General features: G+C 55.5%; 1 protein-coding gene across 1 annotated transcript in view; it reads left to right on the top strand.

Moving 5' to 3' along the window:
• Positions 1 to 7458: 7458 nt before the first annotated feature.
• NSG1 (neuronal vesicle trafficking associated 1) overlaps positions 7459 to 20857 on the top strand; it is a 28865-nt gene continuing 15466 nt past the window's right edge. The window contains exons 1-3 of the mRNA XM_051967030.1: positions 7459 to 7846; positions 8528 to 8678; positions 15465 to 15581. Of these exons, the coding sequence (XP_051822990.1) occupies positions 8550 to 8678; positions 15465 to 15581 (246 nt within the window). The 5' untranslated portion in view covers positions 7459 to 7846; positions 8528 to 8549. The remainder of the gene's footprint in view (positions 7847 to 8527; positions 8679 to 15464; positions 15582 to 20857) is intronic.

The raw sequence follows: 20857 nt of genomic DNA, 5'->3' as shown, positions 1-20857 counted from the left end.
TCGGTCAGACTGAGACTTGTTAAAGACCTTAGCTTAAAAAGGCCGAGGTCTCCCTTGCATCCATCTTCTGTCGTCCTGATCTATATCTGGCCACTGGACCAGATGGCTCTGGGGGAAAGGGAGGTGGGCGACCTTGCAGAGCCCTCCCTCACTCCGATCCAATTCCCTCGCATCCCCTCCCTGATGTCACGATGCCCTTGGAGAATGAAGGACAAACAACAGCCAGTGTTGTGTCCGACCTAGTCTGTCTAAAAGGCGGGAAAGCGGAGGATCCATTTTTACAAAGATTTCCATTAAAATTAAAAACCGTTTGGCATTTAAAGGCTCCTGCCTTTATCGAGACAATTCACTTATGGGGAACAGTTCGTTCCCCCGTGCTGCTCGATAAATGAGGCTTTACTGCATTGCAGATGAGATTATGATTTATTATTACAAAATCCATGTCATACCTAAAATAAATAGGGCACGGGAGAGCCTTCTGGCAGCCACGGGCAGTGGGGAGCCACATGCCTCGACACTAATTTTACACTTGCTTCAGCTAACTCAGGATCCAAAATGCAAAACCGGGGAAATTACAGCTGGAAGAGTCCTGTTGGGTGATTTGGCTCATTTGTCTGCAGGGCAGGTCGGTTCCTCACAGTGTGATCTCCCACGCACTCAGGGGTGGCCCGTGACTTTGTGACACTCTCTCTGGGACCAGGCTCCACGACCCCGAGAAGATCTGTAACCGTCCGTCCGTGTCTCCTAAATCAGCGATTAACCCAAGTGCAACGTGGATGATGTCATCATTGCTGCACAAGTCCGTGGGCTTTTACTTTGGCAAAGGTTTTTCTAATCATCTGTCGGTTAAATGATTTCACCGTGAGCAAGGAGTCTGCTAGAGACCCTTAGCTGGCTGAAGGCGGCATTAGGTCAGGGAGGAGTGGGATGAAGTGACTTTATCCCTCCCATCTTTTTAGATGCAGGATAATATAAGGGAAAACCCTGGCAGGAGGTGGGGGCCCGAGTTCCAGACCCGGGTGCCAGTTCGTGGCCAGGCCACATCGCCTGGCTTCTCTCCGTGGCCCGAGGCGGGCGAGCGCAGCCGTGTGTGAGAGGGGACATTGACCGGGGGCTGGACCCTGCAGCCGCTGTTTTGTCCTCCGTCCCAAGGTCCGTTCCATCTCTGATGTCCAGGATTATTGATAACCTGCATCGGGTTAGATAACTTCGGAGAGTCTGTCGTGCTCTGGGATCCATGCTGTCCCGTGACTTTGTTGTAATTGGCCGGAACAGTTACAAAATGATTTTTGTTTCTTGGGGTTGAGTTGATGGTGACCCCATTTGAGGTTTTCTTGGCAGAGACCCTGGAGAGATTTGCCATTTTCTTCTCTAGCTCATTTTACAGATGAGAACATTGAGGCACACAGAGTTAAATGACTTGCCCAGGGTCGCACAGCGAGTAAGAAGAATCTGAGGCTGGATTTGAAGTCATGAAGATGAGTCTTCCTGATTCCAGGACCAGTGCTCTGTCCACTGGACCACCCGCTGCCCAGAACATGATTGATGGGGCCCTCTTCTATGGAGAGCTGACCCAGACGAGGACATCGGCCGCTCGTATTGCCCACCCTGCTCCTGTCCACCCTAACACCTGGCACTCTGTGCCCAGCCTCGGAGGCAGCTCTTGAGGCTGGGGGGTCAAGGGTACCTGGAATCGGTGTCAAGGCTCACGTGTTGCCCTCGGCCCTGATTCTTCACACTGCTTTTGAAAACGTACAAGGGACTCGGCTCAGCAAGTGTTTGGTGAAAGGGCCCTGGGAAAGCAGAATCTTGAAATCCGAGCGCCGGGGGCCCCCTGGCCCACCTCCGGCCTGCTCCAGAATCCACTCGAGAGCATCCGTGGACGGGCGGCCAGGCAGCCTCTGCTGGAAAGTCTCCGGTGAGGGGGAAGCGGCTCCCAAACGCCAAGAGGCAGATCCCCACCGCGGACCATTCCATCTCAGTTTTGTGAGACAAGCAGATTGTACAAGAGCTCTCCGACCCTCCCCACAGAGTGGGAGGGACTCGGGTCAGAGCCACAAAGGGCCAAGATAACTCCGGCTTCCTCTCTGTGAGTGTCCCCCCTTCCTGGGGATCTAGGCGGTCCTCCAACGCCCATCACTGAGCTTGGGTCAAGGACTCCCCACAAAGGAGGATGAGTCATTTCCATTGTGTCTTTGTGTCCCATCTGAGGTTTTCTTGGCTAAGATACCACAGAGACTTGGCAGTTCCTTTTTCAGCTCATTTTACGGAGGAGGAAACTGAGGCAAACTAGGAGGAAGGACTTGCCCAGAGTCACACAGTAAGTATCTGTGGCCAGATTTGAACTCAGGAAGATGAATCGTTCTGACTTCAGAGCCGAGGCTCTAGTCACCGCCATCCCACTGCCCCAAATCTTTCAATGATGCTTTCAGAAAGGGGGAAACACTCGGGGTTGCAGCTCGGCCTCTGGTAACTGCCCGCTTCCTCCGGGGACCTTTACTTCTCTCGGCACCATTTATGGTGGAAAGCTTCCCATCAGGAGAAGGAGCTGGGGACGGCTAGAAAGTCAGCGTGCACCCTGGGAGATCCGAGCGCTTCCTGACAAAGCCAGTGGAGCTCACACGGCAATGGCTGCTCCTTTTTAAATCCTGGCTGTTTCCCTGCAGCCTGCTCCCATTTCATCCATTTCCATCATCCTGCTCTAGGACACCCCGTCCCCTGCGGAGGACTTTCAGCCACAATTGCCCCAGGCGGCCATGTCTCTGAAGCCAGGAGGCTCCCTCTTTTCCTAGGATGGGGTAGGTCCTAGAAGGAGCTTCCCACACATATTCTCTGTGTCTGTGTCTTTCTGTATCTCTCTGTCTCTGTCTCTCCCCGACCCACCCCCTCTTTTCTCCTTCTTAGATAGAGCTCAGTAAGTACAAACAAGAAGAAGACCAACTGTGAAGGGCATCTCCACACCAACCCCCTTCTCAACGAGCCCTTTATCATCCCCAGTGGTTTGGTGCCGGGGGCTCTGGCATCCTGGATGGGGCAACCTTCTGCTAGCTGAGAGGCAGAGAATCCCCTCAGGGCAGCCCAGGCTTCCAGGGAAGTGGGAGAGACAGCTGTAAAGGCTTCACTCATGCCTATCGCTCAAACATTAAGGTCCCAGGAGTCCTTGAGGGGGGCTGGTCACTCAGAAGGCAGGAGGGACCATGATGCTCCGACTCCTACAAAGCCAAGGGAGAGAAAATGCCCCGGAAAACAGAATGGATTCCCAAGGAATCTTGAAAAGGCAGAGAGGAGATGATCTGTAACATATCTATTTTAGGTTCAAAATGTCGACTGCAGGACAGGTGGGGCTGGCTGATACATTGGTCAGGTGAGGGGATTTTTAACTGAACTAGAAGCCAAATGTGAGTCAGTGGGGTGAGCTAATAGCCAAAAAGTTAAGAGGCTCTTAGGTAGAGCGACATCACGTATCCTTCCTGCTGAGGAAATCAGCTAGTCCCCATTATCTGGAAAGAGGGAAGGAACAGCTTCAAAGCCCCCTGGAAGCGGTTCCTTCGGTTAGAGGGGACACGTTTTACACTGGAGAACAAAACGACGGGGATGGAACCCACCATGCGCCAATTATTTGCAGGAAGAGCAGGAGCAGCGAGCTGGTGCCCCCCAGCACAGAGGGAGTCAGGAAGCCTCATCTCTGGGAGTTCAAATTCAACCTCGGACACTTCCTCGCTGTGCGATCCTGGGCAAGGCGCTTCACCCTGTCTCACTCAGTTTCTTCATCTGTAAATTGAACGGAGAAGGATGTGGCCAGCCCCTCCAGTAAGCATTTTTCCAAGAAAACCCCAAATGAGGTCATGGAGAGTTAGACACGACTGACAGATGCCCCGGCAACAACAAAAAGATTGGGGATTATGGAGGCAACGGGAGGGCCCCCGTGAATCAAGGGGCACTCTTGGAGTGGGGGAGACGTGGCTTGAAATCTTGCTTCTGATCTTGAGTCGAGGCAAGTTATGGAACCTTGAAATATTATCGTTGCATTTAGTAGCCTCAGTCCCTCACCAATAAAGGCACTCCTGGAGCCCTTTCCACAAGCCAGAGATGCAAAGAAAGGCCAAAGGCAATTCCTGCTCTCCAGGAACCCTGTCCAATGGGGAGCACCGAAGGCAGCTGTGGGCAAAGAAGGCAGAAAGCGACAAGCTTTTGATCTTCATTGGTGGAGGGAGTTGCCATACCAGGAGGGACTTTGATGTCCAGCTCCCCACCTCTTCTGAACCCTCCCCCCCAACACACCAAGGAGAATTATAGTTGTCTGCTTTTTTTTTTTTTTAAATTCCCAGTAGCTTGTAAGCTTCCTGAGGACAGGGATTGTGTCCTTTCTAAATTCTGCATCTCCTCCCGACCGAAGGATGGCATCCCAAACAAAAAGGCCTTAATGACTGTTTTCTTGATTTCCTCTGAGACCCTCAACATCCCATCCAGCCTGTGGCCTGGTGGTGGGAAGACTGCTGGAGTGGGAGCAGCTGCCTTTTTTCGCCCTGGTAACTAACTAGTTCATTAACTAGCTGGGGGAACAAGAGAGGAACTCCTCCTCTGGATCCCAGTTGGCCCATCTGGAGAAATGAGGGTCTTGGACTGGGTTACCTCTGAGGTCTCCTCCAGTTGTGCCATTTTACCGATTAGTAAAGAAATGAAGAGGGAAAATCAGCAACTGGATCCAGGATCTAAACTGCTAGGGGGGAACAGGGACACAGGAGTGATGGGAGGACCTATGGGTGACTGGGAGTGCTGATGGAAAGGGCTCTTGGGAAGCCAGGGCAGTCAGCAGGACACCTCAGCAAACATTTAGGGAGTTTCTGATCAAATCCTTGATTGGACAAAGAGTTTTGGAGAGCCTGGGTGCTGGAGCAGTGCCAGGGGCTGCCAACGAGAGTGGTACATAGGACCGGAGGAAGCTCCAAGGAACTGCAGGCCCGGCCCACTCTGGCACGCCGGGCTCTTTCTGGTACCCCCCGGCCCACTCTGGCACCCCTGGCCCACTCTGGCACCCCCCGGCCCACTCTGGCACCCCCGGCCCACTCTGGCTCCCCCAGCCCACTCTGGCACCCCCGGCCCACTCTGGCTCCCCCGGCCCACTCTGGCTCCCCCGGCCCACTCTGGCATCCCCGGCCCACTCTGGCACACCGGGCTCTCTCTGGCTCCCCCGCCCACTCTGGCTCCCCCGGCCCATTCTGGCACGCCTGGCCCACTCTGGCTCCCCCGGCCCACTCTGGCACGCCCGGCCCACTCTGGCTCCCCCGGCCCACTCTGGCTCCCCCGGCCCACTCTGGCTCCCCCGGCCCACTCTGGTACCCCCGGCCCACTCTGGCTCCCCCGGCCCACTCTGGCTCCCCCCCCGGCCCACTCTGGCTCCCCCGGCCCACTCTGGCTCCCCCGGCCCACTCTGGCTCCCCCCCCGGCCCACTCTGGCACGCCTGGCCCACTCTGGCTCCCCCGGCCCACTCTGGCTCCCCCGGCCCACTCTGGCTCCCCCGGCCCACTCTGGCACCCCCGGCCCACTCTGGCTCCCCCGGCCCACTCTGGCTCCCCCGGCCCACTCTGGCACCCCCGGCTCACTGGGGGCCTTCCAGTCCAGATCTGCTTTGGCCCAAATCACCATCACTTGGTCCCCTGGATTCCCCAATGACTGACACCCAACAAGCCGGCCCATCTCCAGCCCAGTTCAGGAGCTGTCCTCCTAGCCCAGCCCTCAGAGGTGGAGGCACAGGGGTTACCTCCTCCGAGCCAGGAGCCAGGCGGGGCTGCGGGAAGTTAAAGGAGCCTGCAAGGCGGCCCTGTGGCTGGCGCCGGACCCAGGCCACCGAGATGGAGTTCACATTTGGCCTCCGACACTTGACTAGTGTGAGACTCTCGGCCATGCTGAGAACTTCTCCCACAAGGCGGAGGGGGAGCACAAAAGGGATAAAGCGCAGCGAGATCATGAGGATCACGGCCGCCCGGGGACTATCCTGGCGGGATTGGAATCCGCGTCTCCCATTTGGGCGCTGTTTCTCACTGTGGAGGGCTCGTCTTCCCAGAAGGAGACGGAGGAGAAAACATGGATGGATCTAGACTCTGGTGCCTGCGTCCAGTTCCTAGCCCGGCGCTTAATTATCTGAGATTTTAGACTTCTCATTTTCCCTCCGGGCCTGCCTCAGTTTCTCCATCGATAAAATATGGCAGGGTTGCAGATCCTTTAAGCCCCTCCCAGCTCTAAATACTGCGGGAGAAAGTGTTACACACTCCTGGGTTTGGGGGGGGGCAGAGTTTTTTGGAAGGTGGGCTGCTGGGAAGGGGAAGTGGGACTGATGTGGCGCTGCTAGAGACCAGGCTTCACTGCTGGATGTCTGGACCTAGCTGGGGAGGGCCCCGAGGTCCCACTGACGTCGAAGGCTTGCCACCTGCATACTGGCAAATACAGCTGGGGGAGGGGCTGTTTTACAAGCTCAGGAAAGCTCTGGCTTGTATGGGGGGCGGGGCTGGGTAAAATAGGAGCTCGTGACTTTGTATTTATTCTCCCCCTTCACCCCCTGGTCCTCCTTTCCCCGCCCCTCCCCTCCCCTCGCTGGCCCTGCACTGAGTTCGAATCATCGCCTCCCGCCCGGAGGAGCCCCTGGCCCTTTCGAAGCCTCGGCGGAGACCCGGGGCCGGGACGCCGGGCTGGGCACCTGGGCACGAACCGCATCCCGGGCAGGTGCGCTCGCTCTCCCAGCCCTACGCTCCGAACCCCGGGAGGCCTGCCCGGCTCTCCCTGCCGGCGAGGGGCGGCAGATGAGGGGTAACCGAGCCCCGCCGCAGCCTCTGGCTTCAAGCCTCCTTCCGGCGCCCGCGGACCCCCGGCAGCCAGGCCGGCAGCAGGACGCGTCCTTGCCAGCGCAGCCCCCTCTCCTCCCTGGCTGGGGGGTGGGGTGGGGGGAGGTAGCGCAGCGCTGCCTCGAAGCGCCGGCTGCCGGGCGGGCTGAGCGTAGGAACCCCCACCACTATTGCTCCCCCAGATACTCGTCTCCTCTCATTTGCCCCCCATGATCCCCCCGCCTCTCGCCTCCTCCCATCTGCCGCCTCCTATTACTCCCGCTCCCGCCGTTCGCCGGCTCCCATCTGCCCCCATTACTTCCTCCCCCAATGCTCGCCTCCTCCTATCTGCCCCCATTACTCCTCCCCCCCGCCACTCGACTCCTCCCATCTGCCCGCCCCCCGTATTGACCCTCGTTCGCCTCCGCCCAGCTGTCAGGCACCCCCCTCCCGTCAGACCCCCCCATCTATTTGCCTCCCCTCCTCTGTCCCCCATTGTTCCCCCTCCTCCCATCTGCCCTCCATTACTACTCCCCCAGTCACTTGTCTCCTCCCCTCCCCCCCGCCACTCTTCTCCTCCCATCTCCCCTCTTCCCCCCTCCCGTACCCCCCCGGCCTCCTGGGGCCCCCGCGTGCCACTGCGGCCACCGAGGCGCTCACTCCCCGGGGAGCGCTCCCTGCTTCGGCTGCACCAGTAGCAGAGCGGGGGCAGAGCCGGCTGCGCCCCCTCCCCGCAGCGGCCCCTCCCCCTCCCAGCCCGGTCTCCTTTGTGCTGCTCTCGCTCCTCCTGCCTCCCCCAGCTCTGCGCCCCAAGGACTGAGGCTGCGTCAAGGCGGAGGAGCGAGGCTGCCGCTGCTGCCGCTGCCGGAGCCGCCACATCCTTGCCGCTGTCGCGAAGGGGACTGAGGAGCAAGCCCAGCCAAAGGAGCTGCCCGGCCGGATCTCCGGGGCTCCCCAGGTCCCTCGCTCCTCCTCCGCCATTGCAGCGTGGCTGCGAGCTGGGAGAAGCCGCGCTCCATCCTCGGGGGTGAGTTCCAATCCCACCCTCCTCCGAGCCCCGAGGCGCTTCGAGGGCTCGGGGCTTCGGCGGGATGTCGGCGTGGGGGGCAGAAGAGCTAGGCGGGAACTCCCCTCCTAAGGTTGGGGGCAGCAGGGATGGGAGGTCGGGACCCCCTAACGACACCGGGACGAGAGGGTCGATCACTGCAGGGCTCAGACTCCTAAGGGTGGGTGCGTGGGGAGACCGGGAGACCGAATGGCCAGAGCCGGACAACAGCAAAAAGAGCTCGGGGAGGAAAATGGAAGCGGATCGGGGCAAATCGCAGCTCCTCGACCTTTCCTGGGGTTCGGGGAGCAGGACTCGGGGGCCCGGGGGCCCACTTCTCCTTTGGGCAAAGTGAAGGCAAAGGGGGGCATTCGGCCCCCTCTCTCCCCAGCTCCCCCTCGACAATGACAGTGTCTCGTCCTGCCCTCCCACAAGGCCGTCTGTAGCCTAGCTCTCCGCCGGGGTGGTCCCAGCCGCCCCCCGGGCGTCTGACAGGGCGACTGGTTCGCAGAGGGCGGCCTCGGGGGGCTGGCTCGCAGAGAGCCGCCCGCGCCAGAGCAGGCTTTGGGGGGCATCTAGATCAGTGGGTCACGTCTTTTGTTAGCGGGGAAGCTTTCTGGCGCAGGTCTGCAGAGGCGCGCGCTGTCCCCTTTGCTTCCTCAGGGACCGCCTTTCTCTCGCAAAGATGGTGAAACTGGGCAATAATTTCGCTGAGAAAAGCACAAAGCAGGCCCTGCTGGAGGATGGCTTCGACACCATCCCCCTGATGACACCCTTGGATGTCAATCAGCTGCAGTTCCCTCCTCCAGACAAGGTACGTTTCCATTCTCCAGGCTCACGCCCAAAGCCCGGGCACAGAGCGGTAACAAAAGACTGAGCCGTGGGCTGGGGAAGGGAGGGGAGGCGGGGAAGGGAGGGCACGGAGGGAAGGCAGGGAGGGCACGGACGGAAGGCAGGGAAGGGAGGACACGGACGGAAGGCAGGAAGGGTCCGGATGGAAGGCAGGGAAGGGAGGGAGGCAGCCAGAGGCCTGGGAGCAGCGAGATTCCTTTCCTGTTCAGAAGGAAATGGAACTTAAGCTCAGTCGCCATCCATTGTGAGGGGCCAAAGAGCCCGACTTCTTGGGCTTCCCTGCCACACCCTCTCCCCTTGCTGCTGGAACCCTTATTCGGCTCATTTTAGAACATAAAGGGCCCCGGGCACCGTCTCCACCTGCCACAGGCTAATTCTCTCGCTCTTTAGTCAGTGGGTCAGTGCCCCCGACGTGGGAGGGATAATCGGGGAGCCCGGGCAGCGCGTGCTGATCGGAGGCCGGGAGGTTCACAGCAGGGGCGGGGCGGGGCACACATGACCCCGAGGTCTTTGCGGATGAGTTGGGGGTGCTGATTCTTCGCCGGCCTGGTTCATACTTCCAAATGCTGCAGAGACATTAGCTATTGGTGGCAAGGGCGCTTTGGGATGATCTGACCCGGGAGGCCCCCAAAACTGCCCCAGATGCTTTAATGAGACTCCATGGCGGGGCCCAGCCAGGCTGGCGCTGGACAGCTCCCTTTGGGTGCAGGTTCTGGCCACAGCCCAGTCTCCAGAGTCTCCCAGGCGCTTACTCCCATCATGCTGACCCAAAGCTCACACTTACACAGCGCTTTCTCGGCTTCCTAACCTTGGAAACCAGCGTGCACAGTTAGGACTTTTTGTTGAGATTCAAGGCTTCCTTCAAGACCAGCTGCCTGCTGGAGTCAGGGGGGCTGTGCTGGAGAAGACAGTGACTGCTTTAATCCTACTCATCCCCCTTAACCTTGCTGGGGCCCCCAATCCCCCTCCCCTCACAACTTTTATAGTGATTCTTTGCTGAACAAACAAACCAGAGTTGGTCTGGAGGGGCTCCATGGTCTGCTCCACATCTAAGTTCACAGTCCTTTGAGTTGTACCTGGATTTCTGACTCAGAAGGTCCCAAACCGAACACATTATCCTCTGCCCCTCCAAGCCTCCCTTCTTCCTAGTTTCCATCTTTCCAGTCGCTCCGATTCCCAGCCTCCACATCCCTCCCCTCATGGTCTCCAGTTAGTTGTTAAGCCTCGTGGATTAAACTCCACAACATCTCTCCCATCCCTCCTTCCCTTTTTCTCTCCTCACGTCACCAGTCACAGCACAGAGAAATCGTTATCACTTCCTATCTGACAGCCATTAGAGTTTCCTAATTGGGTCTCCTCTCTCCCAGGCTGCCCTGCTTCCCTCTTCAGGGAGCTTCAGTGGCTCCCTATTGTCTCTAGGATAGACTAACATGTGTGTTTGGCATTTAAGGCCTTTGATATTCGGACTTCACCCTGTCTTTTCATACTGATTTCCCGGTACTCTTCCCTATGCAATCTCTGTTCCATCCCACCTGGCCAACTGCCATTTCTCAAATATGATATTTTTTAAAAATTCAATAATATTTTATTTTTTCAATGACATGTAAAGCTAGCTTTGAACATTTCTTTTTATAAGCCTTTGAGTTCCAAATTTTCTTTCCTCCCTCCTCTCTTCCCTTCCCCCTTCCCGGGGCAGCAAGCAATTCGATATAGGTTATACATGTACAATCATTTTAAACATATTCTCACATTATTAAACACATTTCCACCTTAATCTGTCCTGAAAGAAGACTCAGAACAGAAGGGAAAACCCCTCATGACATTTTCTGACTTCTAGGGGTCACAAGATTGGAATGATCTCTTTGGAGGGTATTGGAATGGATGGTTCCATTTGAGGCTCAGCTCAAAGGCTTCTGTGACCTCCCTCTAAAAGAATTATTTCTGTTTTCTCTCTGTAGTTTGTGCTGAGGTCTCTTAGTACATGATGTTTACCCCCAGGAATATGGAAGCTCCTTGAGAACAGTGTCTTTTCCTATTTGTACCCCCAGCATTTGACACGATGTCTGGTGTCTGGGGAAGTAATTGGTGATTTAAATTGAACCCAATCCCCATTTTACAGGCGAAAAGCCTGAAACTCAGAGGGGAATGGCTAATCCCCATTGACCAGGGCCTTCAGTTACCCAGTGGCTTCTTATTATCCTGACATTGTTTCTGATTTTTGTATGGAATGAATGACTGTACAAAGTACGTGCAAACACTGCCTCCATTGTAGAGAATTTGGAACAAAATTAGAACCTTCTTCTTCTTCTTAGCTTATTTCTTTATTTGAATTACCTAAATAATTTTGAACTAATTTATGATAGTAAAGGCATATCTTTATATTTTCTTTCCCCCCTCAAGTAAGTTTTCAATGAGGGGCATTGTGGTATAGTGTCATTCAGTTAGTCAGTCAACAGATATAAATTAAGCACCTACTGTGTACCAGATACTATGCTAAGAGCTGGGGAAAGAAAGAAATACCGAAATCAACCCCTCCCTTCAAGGAGTTTCCAGACTTCTGGGAGAAGTCACAAATCTAAATTGGAGACAAAGCCCTCAACATGGAGCCTGAAAGACCTTCCAGTCTTGCACCAGATTCTCATTATGATGAAGCTGGGCAAAGCTCTCTGAGACTCAGCAATATAATTTATCCAAAATGCTTTGCAAATCTTAAAGCGCTGTGCAAGTGTGAGCTCTCCTTGATGTCATTATGATAAGACTTCACACCTTCTACATAAAGTCCCAGTCAATTCAGCCAAATCAGGTACTATGCTGTTCTGTCCATCTTGAAGAAGACACAGCCCGTGGCCTTCTGAAACTTAGAGTGTAGAACGAATAAGCATAAAACACAGGGATGCCATCCCTAACCTGCAGAGCTCCTTCCAAGAAAACCTGCCATGAGAGGAAGCCGTGTTTCAGAAGGAGCTTTGCAAAACTGTGGGTGGTGACTCAGGTGACTGGCCATGAGATGCTAAAGCAATGTAACCTCTCCCGATGTGACACTGGCTTTTAATTCAGTAGGGGACGCTACACAGCCTAAGTCCCTTCACAAAGAAGCCATTAATGCAGGTTAAACAAATCTCACACTAAGCTCTGGAAATTCTGCCTTCTTCATCCATTTATAATGTTCCTTTGGAGCCGAATATCTTGCTTCTGGCACCCAACCAGAAATTGATATTAGGAAGGGGATTCCTGCCGTGGAATAACGATGCTTTTGTAAAATGGCAGGTTGTACCAAAGATGACCGTGGCCCATTTCTGTGCCCAGTTTATATGGCGCTTTGGTCAGAGCTAGCCTATGTGCAGGCAGGGTATTTATTACACTCATTTTCTAGGGTGGCTGAAACGACCTCTAAGGCTTTTGCCAGTCCCCAAATTCTGTGAGATCCTGACCCCCCCCCACTCGTCACATTCAGAGAAAACAGGCTAAGGAATTTTGGACTTGAAAGTAGTGGCCAATCCCTTCATGTTATTGATGAAGAAACTGATCAAGAGACTCGAAGAGATGGGCTGATCACCTGGTCATAGCTAATAAGTGGGGAAGCCTTGATGGAACCCAAGCTCTTGTCTCTGAGCTGTTTGAGTAAGACATTCGCCCCTCAGAGATGCAAGTTTAGTGAGAGGGATTGGAGGCAAGAGAAGCACTTGGGTATTCTTGGCTTGGACACAGATGATTGCATTCAACTCATAACAGAGATTCTGTGCTTGACCCTTGAGAAAACATCATTAGCTTAAAAACTGAAGAGCTCAAGAACAGCTTTGGTCAAGACATTCAGTCCTCTGGGGGAGAAAACTGCATTAGAATATTCAGCTCCATCTTCAGGTTTCCCACAGTCCTTTTCTCTGTCCAACCTGGTGTTCTTTGCTGACTTTTCCTGGTAATTGTACATGTGGGGGTATGGAGCTCAAATAGAAAAGGGAACCACAACGACGGATCTGAGGATCCCTCAGGGAGCAGATGACTTAGAAAACTCTGTTTTGACATGAACTTGTCTTTATTGTGTTAAGCATTTCCCAGTTACAATTTACTCTGCTTCCGGTGGCCCTGGGGAGTGGGGCAGCTCAGAGCTAAGGAGCCCCACGTTTGCCCCTTCTGGTGCATGTGTTCTCCCCTTAGCCTCTTCCCCCCCCCCTTCCTCTCCTCTCTCCCCACACTTTATTAGATTATAAGGTCATAGAGGTTGGGTTTTTTATTTTTGTAGGGACTTGAGATTCTCTAGCTCGCCTTTTCAGCTTTAGAGATGAGGAAACAAGCCTGAAGCTGTCAAGGGGTTCTCCTAACGTTGCGTGGGCAGTAACAGGTGGGCAGAATCACTCAGCCAGGACTGAGCACGAGCTGCCAGCCTCCGTAGGGAGGCTCCGTCCCAGCCACCGCAGGGACGGGGAGCCATCATTAGGCATCGGTCCCAGTGAGTCCTGTGACAGGCTCTAAGATACCTGGGGGGCCCCGTGAAGCCTGGGGACCAAGGATCAGAGGCTACATTGGGAGGGAATTCAGGGCCCACGGAGCCCGGGCTCCGAATCTTTGAGAGGGGGACACTGAGGTCTGGAGAGTTAGGCATCTTGCCCAAGGTCACACGGGCTGTAGGTGCCAGGAGTAGGATTTGACTCCCAACCTGGGGTGTTTTGCTGCCCTGCGTGGGGAGGACCGGGAGCTCTCGGGATTCTAGGTTTTCCGAGACCAGCAGAGCCTTCATTCCCATCAGCTGTTCTCCCTGCCGGAGCTCAGTTGTCTTCCATGGGCTGACCAGGCGCGGACTTAAACAATGAGCCTGAACTCCTCTCTCAGCCCGCGAGGGGCCGGCGGTGACTCGGCTCCCCTCTTCCTCGTCTTCGCTGAGCCCAAGAAAAGAACCCTGTTTTCCTTAAAATATCTCGAGGTTTCAGTCTCATTTATTTCAACCTCGACGCTGTTTAGAAAGGATCAGATTGTACCGAGAGGAAAAACACCGGGATTCCCAGGAAGTGATGCTGACAATTCCCCACCTCGGCCTCGCTGCTAAAGGTGCCGTGTTCCCCCCTCTCCCTTCCCCCCGTCCGGTGGTCCTCATTATGTCCCGGAGGGTCTCCTCCAGTGCTTCTCCCTTGCCATTCCCACTGCTGCTTTGCCTTCTAGAAGCAGCTTATCCTTTTCCTGGCCCCAGGCGGACCAGCCCGTTGTGCCGCTGAGATTGGGGTGCCATCAGACACCCAAGGGGCTGGGTAGTCCCGCGGGTGGCCTGGAGGCCGTGGCCAGTCCTCGGGGATGTGGGGGCCGGCTCCTCCCCTCCAAGAGGGGTCAGGTGCAAATGAACAGCCGGGAGACTTTAGAGGAGGACAAATAGGGCTGGTGGCTCAGGAGGAGGAGGTGAGAGTTGAGTGCCAGCTGGGAGAGGTTTAGGGGCTCTCGGTAGGGGCTGGAGCCTCGGGCTCTCCATTGTTTCCCCTCCAGCTCGGGGCATTTTCATTCTCTTTCCTTCTGTGCTTTTTTCCGGCCTATCTCCTTGAGTCACCCGATGGGGGTGGGAATGATGGCGCGTCCTGGCAACGGGCAGAGCCCGAAGGATCACCTGATTTTCTGCTACTTCGGGGACGGCTCTGCCAAGAGACTCCTTGTCCTTGGTCCGTCCCGCTCTCTGTCATGTGGGAACAGCGCCTTCCCTCACCTGGGGCTTCTCCTGGAGCCCACGGGAGTTTGCCTTGCTGGGAGGGTCAGGAGGGCGAGGCGGTCCCTGGGGGCGAGCGCAGAGACACCTGGGAGCCCTCGGGGTTTGCTTGGAGAATGCTCATTAGTTCTAGGTAACTGACTGTCTACTCCAATGACTCCCTCCCCCTCTCTCGGGTCTCTCTGTCTCTGAGCGTCTCTTCCTCTCTCTGTCTCTGTCTCTCTTTTTAAATGAACAGCACGTTGTAGGGAAAGCTAGAATTCACCAGGGCAGCTCTGCTGCAGCTCCCGAGCCCCAGCTCCCAAGGATACTGGAGGGGAAACAACGACAGTTGTGGTAGAAATCTGATTTTTTTTGTCTGCAAAGCTTAATCGCTGGTTCAATAAGAATGATTTCAGGGGAACAGACTGTTGGGAATCGGATCTGGGCTTTGCCACAGACTAACTATGGGACCTTGGTCACTCCCCATCTCCCAGTCTGTGGTACTTGTGGTGACATGAGTGAGGGGGCGGGAGGGGGAGGGAGACCAGAGGGTTTTGAAGGGATCTCTCGGCGCTAAAAGTCCGAATCTGAAGTCCCAGGGACTTGATAAGAGCCAGCATTTATATAGCACTTTACAAATATTATCTCACTGGCTCCTCATTGCAAGCCTGGGAGGGAAGTGTCGTTATCCTCATTCTACAGATGAGGAAACTGAGATATACCGAGGTTAAGTGACTTGACATAAGTGTGACAGAGCCGGATTTGAACTCATGTTCCCAAGTCCAGGTCCAGTGCTCAGCTGGGCCAGTTCCCTTTGATGAGAATTTAGCGGAAGGGAAGAGGGGGAGAGGGAGAGAGAGGGACCATTTTTTTCCTTTTCACAGTTGGGAAAACCAAAGCATTTGCTCAGAGGGGATGCTGGCATTCGCATCCTCCTGATTCTCTAAAGAAAATGCAGTTCCACAGACCTCATTTCGTGGTTAAAATTATGACTATGTTGCATATCGGCGTCCTGAGGCCCGTCCATCTATTTTTATCCCATTGATATCTTGCTTGTCTCATTTTTTTTTTTTTTTTAACAAGGTGGTGGTCAAAACCAAAACCGAGTATGAGCCGGATCGGAAGAAAGGGAAATTCCGCACTCCCAAGATAGCCGAGTTCACCATCAGCATCACGGAAGGCGTTTCCGAGAGATTCAAGGTAGGTGTCCAGAGGCCGGGAGGGGGCACTGGGCAGTGCAGAGGGAATGCCAAGAAGAACGGGTTCCGTTCCTTGATCCCCAGGGGTTACAATCCAGTGGAGGAGACTCGAAAATAGTGATGCAAGAGCAGCCCACCTGCTTGTTGCATCACACAGGCTGCCGATGGATGACTTATTTTACACCAGTCTTTGGAAACTTGCTGCAGATACTTAAACCGTCAGGAAAGCTTCCGCTGGAACTTGGCACTGGAGTCGGAATAGAACAGATTTAGCCATCGCTCCACGGCAGCCCTAGAAAAAGCGTCTCCTCGTGGCATCGTGTGGCTAATTGGCAAATGTATTACAGGGATAAGTTATATGAGGCTTGGGGAGAAAAAGCTCACGTTACAAGAGTTGTTGGATAGGTGTGCAGGAAGTGAAGGACATCTCATTGATGTATTAATGAGTCATTGTAGTGTCTTCCCGTGCAGAAAATGGGATTCAGACAAAATCCGAGGTAATGTCGGGAAAGGAATTGGGGGCAGGGAGCAGCAATGTGGCTAAGTTAATTGGTCAGTACCCTCAAATGGAGAAGTCCATTTTTCCTTGAAAATCATGAGTAATGGGGGAAATGGGAATCAAATGGCTGAGCAGGGAAGAGAAATCATTTGGAAGCACTGTTCTGGACAATTTGTAGATTCATAGGGAGTTAAGGCACAGATAAAGATAGTTCTGTGTCTAATATTCCATGATAAGTGGGTGGAAAAGAGACTTGGGGAGGCACCTAAAACGGATGAGATTTGGTCAGACCAGCCCAGAGAGAGAGGGATGTTATCGGCTCTGTGAGCCTGGGGACCCTCGTGGCCTGAAGTGAGGGGAGTCATTGCTGGCTGAGAGCCAGTGGAAGGAGTGGGCCTCAGAGACTGACTTTGCGGTCTAGCTCTAATCATTTGTTGGGACACGCTGGAAGAGTGGAAAAGACCATCTTGCCTTTCTTCTTGGTCTTCCCATTCCCCTCTGCTCCCGGCATGTTTGCTCCCCTCCCTGCCCAGCAGCCTTCCACTGCATGGAGTTAAGAAGAGGCAGCATTTAGGGTTATCCACGTTTATAGAGTGGGCTTTATTGTGTCTTTACCGGATCCCAGCAAAATGGCCTAAGTAAGAATACTCCAGGGCCCGAGCACGTGGCTGGTTAATGGGGTTCAAGAACAGGACCTCTGCCTTAGGAGCCCCAGCATAAGTTAGGGGTCATGGAAACGCTAAAACTAGTCAAGCTGCCAATCTAATTGGGCTGGGCAGCTTTTCTTGGGGCCGGTGGGAGAAAGGCACCCAGAGCCCCGGTGACCTCGGCAGGGTCTTGTTTTTGTGCTCCCGTCTCACTTTCTGTACTTCACTCTAGGGCTGCCGCTTAAAGTGCGGATGAGAGGGAATGTTCCGTGGCCGGCTGAGGGGGAGCTTCAGGGAGCAGTCGCTGTAGAACGTTAGAACCATCTGCTCAGTGACAGCCCAGAAGGCTGGAGTTTGTGACTTGTGAATAATCGGCTTGCCCCAAGTCACACAGCTACTTAGCCGGGAGGCTGGGAGGAGAGCCCTGTCTGCTGATAACAACGGGTGTCCCTCCCTCTTTGCTTGAGGTTCTGGTCTGAGACCCTGATTAATTTTTCTTGGAAACATTTATAAATATAGGAAATGTCCTTTAATAATGCTGGAGAGGAGGAAGGGGGAGAGGAGATCAGAGAGACACTGATGCTCTTTTCACATCAGGTTTTTTTTGTTTTAATAACTAAATGAAGCCATTATATTTTAGGAAATAGTTTGACAGGTGCGTGGGAACGGCCCCTCTGCAGCCGGCCTCCAAGGCCCAATGCCTCCCGGAGACACCAAGGTGACCTTGAGCTCTTCTAGGCAGAACACAAGCCCCGCCAAGCTCAGTCTGGCTGGGGGCTCGGAGCATGGGGCCCTTGAGGACGGGACGGCTGGTGTCTGAGGGCCAGCTTAGCTCATTTTAGAAGGGCTCGTCCTATTACAGAAGATTCACTACCAGTTGATTTTTTTAAGGCACAGTTACTTATGAAAATGGTAGCCTGTAAGCTGTAGAGGGATCAGGAGGCTCAGTGCTGGAAGCAGAAGGCGCCCTCTTCCCTCCTCCCCTGACTCGGAGATTTTGTTCCGCAGTGTGAAAGCGGATTTGAATCCATGGAGATAATGAGATCTGTTCACTTCTTTTAGCAGTTAGGTGACATTGCAGCTTGGTGCGCTGGGCCATGAGGGGCCCTAAAGATGGAGAATGCATGGGGAAAAATTGTGTGAATGGAAGTCGAGGATCCCCAGGATTTGGGAGGATTTTAAGCCTTAGAGATCTTCCCATTTCACAGATGAGGAAATGGAGGCGAACTCGCTTTCAGGGGTAACTAAGTAGCCTGCCCCTCGGGCTCCGCAGTCCCCTGGGATGGGGCCATAGTTTCTCTTGCTGTCCGTATGGGGCTAACGCCCCCGATCTGGCACATGTGGCGCACACAGCTGGATCCCAGAGCCAGAGGAAAGGAATACAAGGAGCAGACTCTCGATTCTGGGGCGTCCGAGCCGCACAGAAAGGGACCGCCGCCCTCTCCGGGGCCCTTTCTCCCTGCGCTGCGGAGGTCGCAGAAACCCGCTCGCAGGCACGTGGTTTTCCCCCATCTTGGGATGGCCCCCTTGCAAAGAGTCCTCTGGCCATTACTGGGCCGTCCTCGCTCTGGGATGAACCCCGCCTCCCAGGTTGCTAGGTTGCGTTGCTAGGTAACTCCCACATGGGAAGAAGGGTTCGGAGAGATTTTGTCTCGGGAATTGGAAATGCGTCACCCGGAGCTTTTACACCTAGGCTCCTTTCAGGAGGTTGGAGCCAATTAGGGGAGGGAAGCTTAATTAATTGAAGGCATATTTATATATTAAAAAAAAAAAAGTCCTCTGGTCATGACCAGAGATGGTACAAACAAATGTAAGAGGGCCCCCCTACAGAGGCCTTTGTGGGAGCGCCTCGAGGCGCTCTTTCCTCTCTAGGGCTGCTGCTGGGAGGGTCTGCATCTGCAGTTGCAAAGGGGGGAGGGGCTCTCGGCTTTTCTCCAGGGTCTCCTGGGCGGCCCTCCCGCTGAGCCTGCTGGGAAGTTAAATATTTATAAGATGTATTATGGGGGCGGGGGCGGCCCACCTTGAGTGACACAGGTTTAGTCCTCTGCCCTTTTGTTCCAAGTCCAGTGTGAGCCTGGAAAATGGCCATGGCGGGGGACTCCAGCGAGTGTCAGTTTGACTGGGGGAGAAACGACTTGGTCGTAGGTTTGGAGCTTTTGCAGGCCCGGGGACCTCGAATACAACGTGTCCTTGCTGTTCTATCCAGGCCTCTCCCCCCCCCCCCCACTTAGCTAATAACAATGCCTCTGGGCATCTCTGGGAGGCGTCCTATAAACTGAGAGGGAAGGAAGAAAGGGGGAGAAGGCAGGAGAGAGGGAGGGGGAGAAGGCAGGAGAGAGGGAGGGGGAGAAGGCAGGAGAGAGGGAGAGGGAGAAAGAAAGCAGGAGAGAGAGAGAGAGAGAGAGAGAGAGAGGGAGGAGAGAAGGGGAGGGGGAGGAGGGAGGAGAGGGGGGAGGAGGAGAAGGCAGGAGGGAGGGAGGGGGAGAAGGCAGGAGAGAGGGAGGGGGAAAAAGAAAGCAGGAGAGAGAGAGAGAGGGAAGGAGGGGGAGGGAGAAGAGGGAGGAGGAGAAGGCAGGAAAGAGGGAGAGGGAAGGGGGATGGAGAAAGAAGGGAGGAGAGGGGGCAGAGGGAAAAAGGAGAGAGAGAGGGAGGGAAGGGGAAGGGGAGGAGGGAGGAGAGGGGGGAGGAGGAGAACGCAGGAGGGAGGGAGGGGGAGAAGGCAGGAGAGAGGGAGGGGGAGAAAGAAAGCAGGAGAGAGAGAGAGGAAAGGAGGGGGAGAGGGAGGGGGAGGTTGGAGGCAGTGGGGGGAGAAGGCGGACAATGTATGAATCATTTAGTCCATCTGAGGCCCTGTTCCGGGCATTGGGGTACAAGTGTGAGAGAATCCCCGCCCTCCAACAGGACATGGCTTAGAGAGCTATGAGGGCCAGGAGAGGATTTTGATTTGGAGCCTGTGGGGTGGGAGGAAGCCTGGAGCCATCAGCTGTCACCCAGTCTGCAGTAACCATGGTGACTTGATTTGATTTGGGTGGAAGGTGGGCCGGGGGCGGGGCTGTGACATTCACAGCAAGCCCCACCCCCAGGGGCCCTCGGGAGGGATGGGACAGGCCCGAGGACCCTGGGGGAAGAGCTAAGCGGGGGAGCCCTCCCCCCTCCCAGGCACGGATTACGCAGGGCAGCGCTCCTGGCACTGGGGCAGAGACAAGCTGGTGGGGGGCGCGGCCGGGCTCCCGGCTGCTCCCCGGGTGTTGCTTGCTTCTCACACAGGGGACGGTAGCCCTTGGAGCTGGAGAGCCGTTGGGAGAGGAGCCCGAGGGATCCCCTCCCCCGGGAGCTCTGGCTGTACCCCTTTGCGCCCCTGGAAATGCCCTGAGCCCCGGCCCTAAGAGCTTTTTTTCACGAGGCTAAGTCCCTCCATCTTCCTCGGTGGAGGATTCTGGGCCTTTCAGCCTCGGTGGGGCTGCGAAGTCTCAGAATCCTCGCGGGACCCCGGACCTGGTCTGAGGAGGAGTGGGGTAACTGGGGGAGAGTCTCCGGCCCCACAGGCGGCAGAGGTGGGCCTGGAGGTTATCCTGGCACGATCCCCCCCGCACCGAGGCCCTGGAGACCCCCTGCATTGGCCCGGGCCTGGGAGGTCTCCGGTGTCCCCCCCCAACCTCCCCCTCCCAGGCGCTCACTGACGCTGACGCCTCTAGGGCGCGGTATCCCTGGCCGTGGGGGAGGGTCCGATTTGCCCGCTGGGCCCGACTAGGGATGGGGACGTGCTGGCCACGTGACCCCCTATAGGCCCAGCACCCAGTCCTCGCCTTTCCTTCTCCACCGGAAACCCCCGAGGGGTCTGCGTGGGAGGCGGCGGACAGGTGACTGGCCAGCACACGTTGGGGGGGCAGCGGGTGGTCCTCTGGGCATAGGTGAGAGCCTTCGGGCCTCGGTCTCCTCCTCGCTGGAAGGCCCTTCACCAGCCGGCTCTCCTGCAGCGGGAGGCCGCTCCGGAGAGGGGACGGGGCCTGCGCTCCCCCGCTGGCCCTTCCAGGCTGCACGGGCGGGTTCCAGAGCCAGTGTCTCTGGAGAAAGGATTCCCCTTGGGCTAGCGGGCTGGGAAGCCCCTTGATCACTGGTCTCGGGAAGGCC

This window comes from Antechinus flavipes, chromosome 6, assembly GCF_016432865.1.
Source record: "Antechinus flavipes isolate AdamAnt ecotype Samford, QLD, Australia chromosome 6, AdamAnt_v2, whole genome shotgun sequence".
Taxonomy (NCBI): Eukaryota; Metazoa; Chordata; class Mammalia; order Dasyuromorphia; family Dasyuridae; genus Antechinus; species Antechinus flavipes.
Note: the sequence above shows the minus strand (reverse complement) of the source record. Positions and strands in the feature narration are given on the sequence as shown.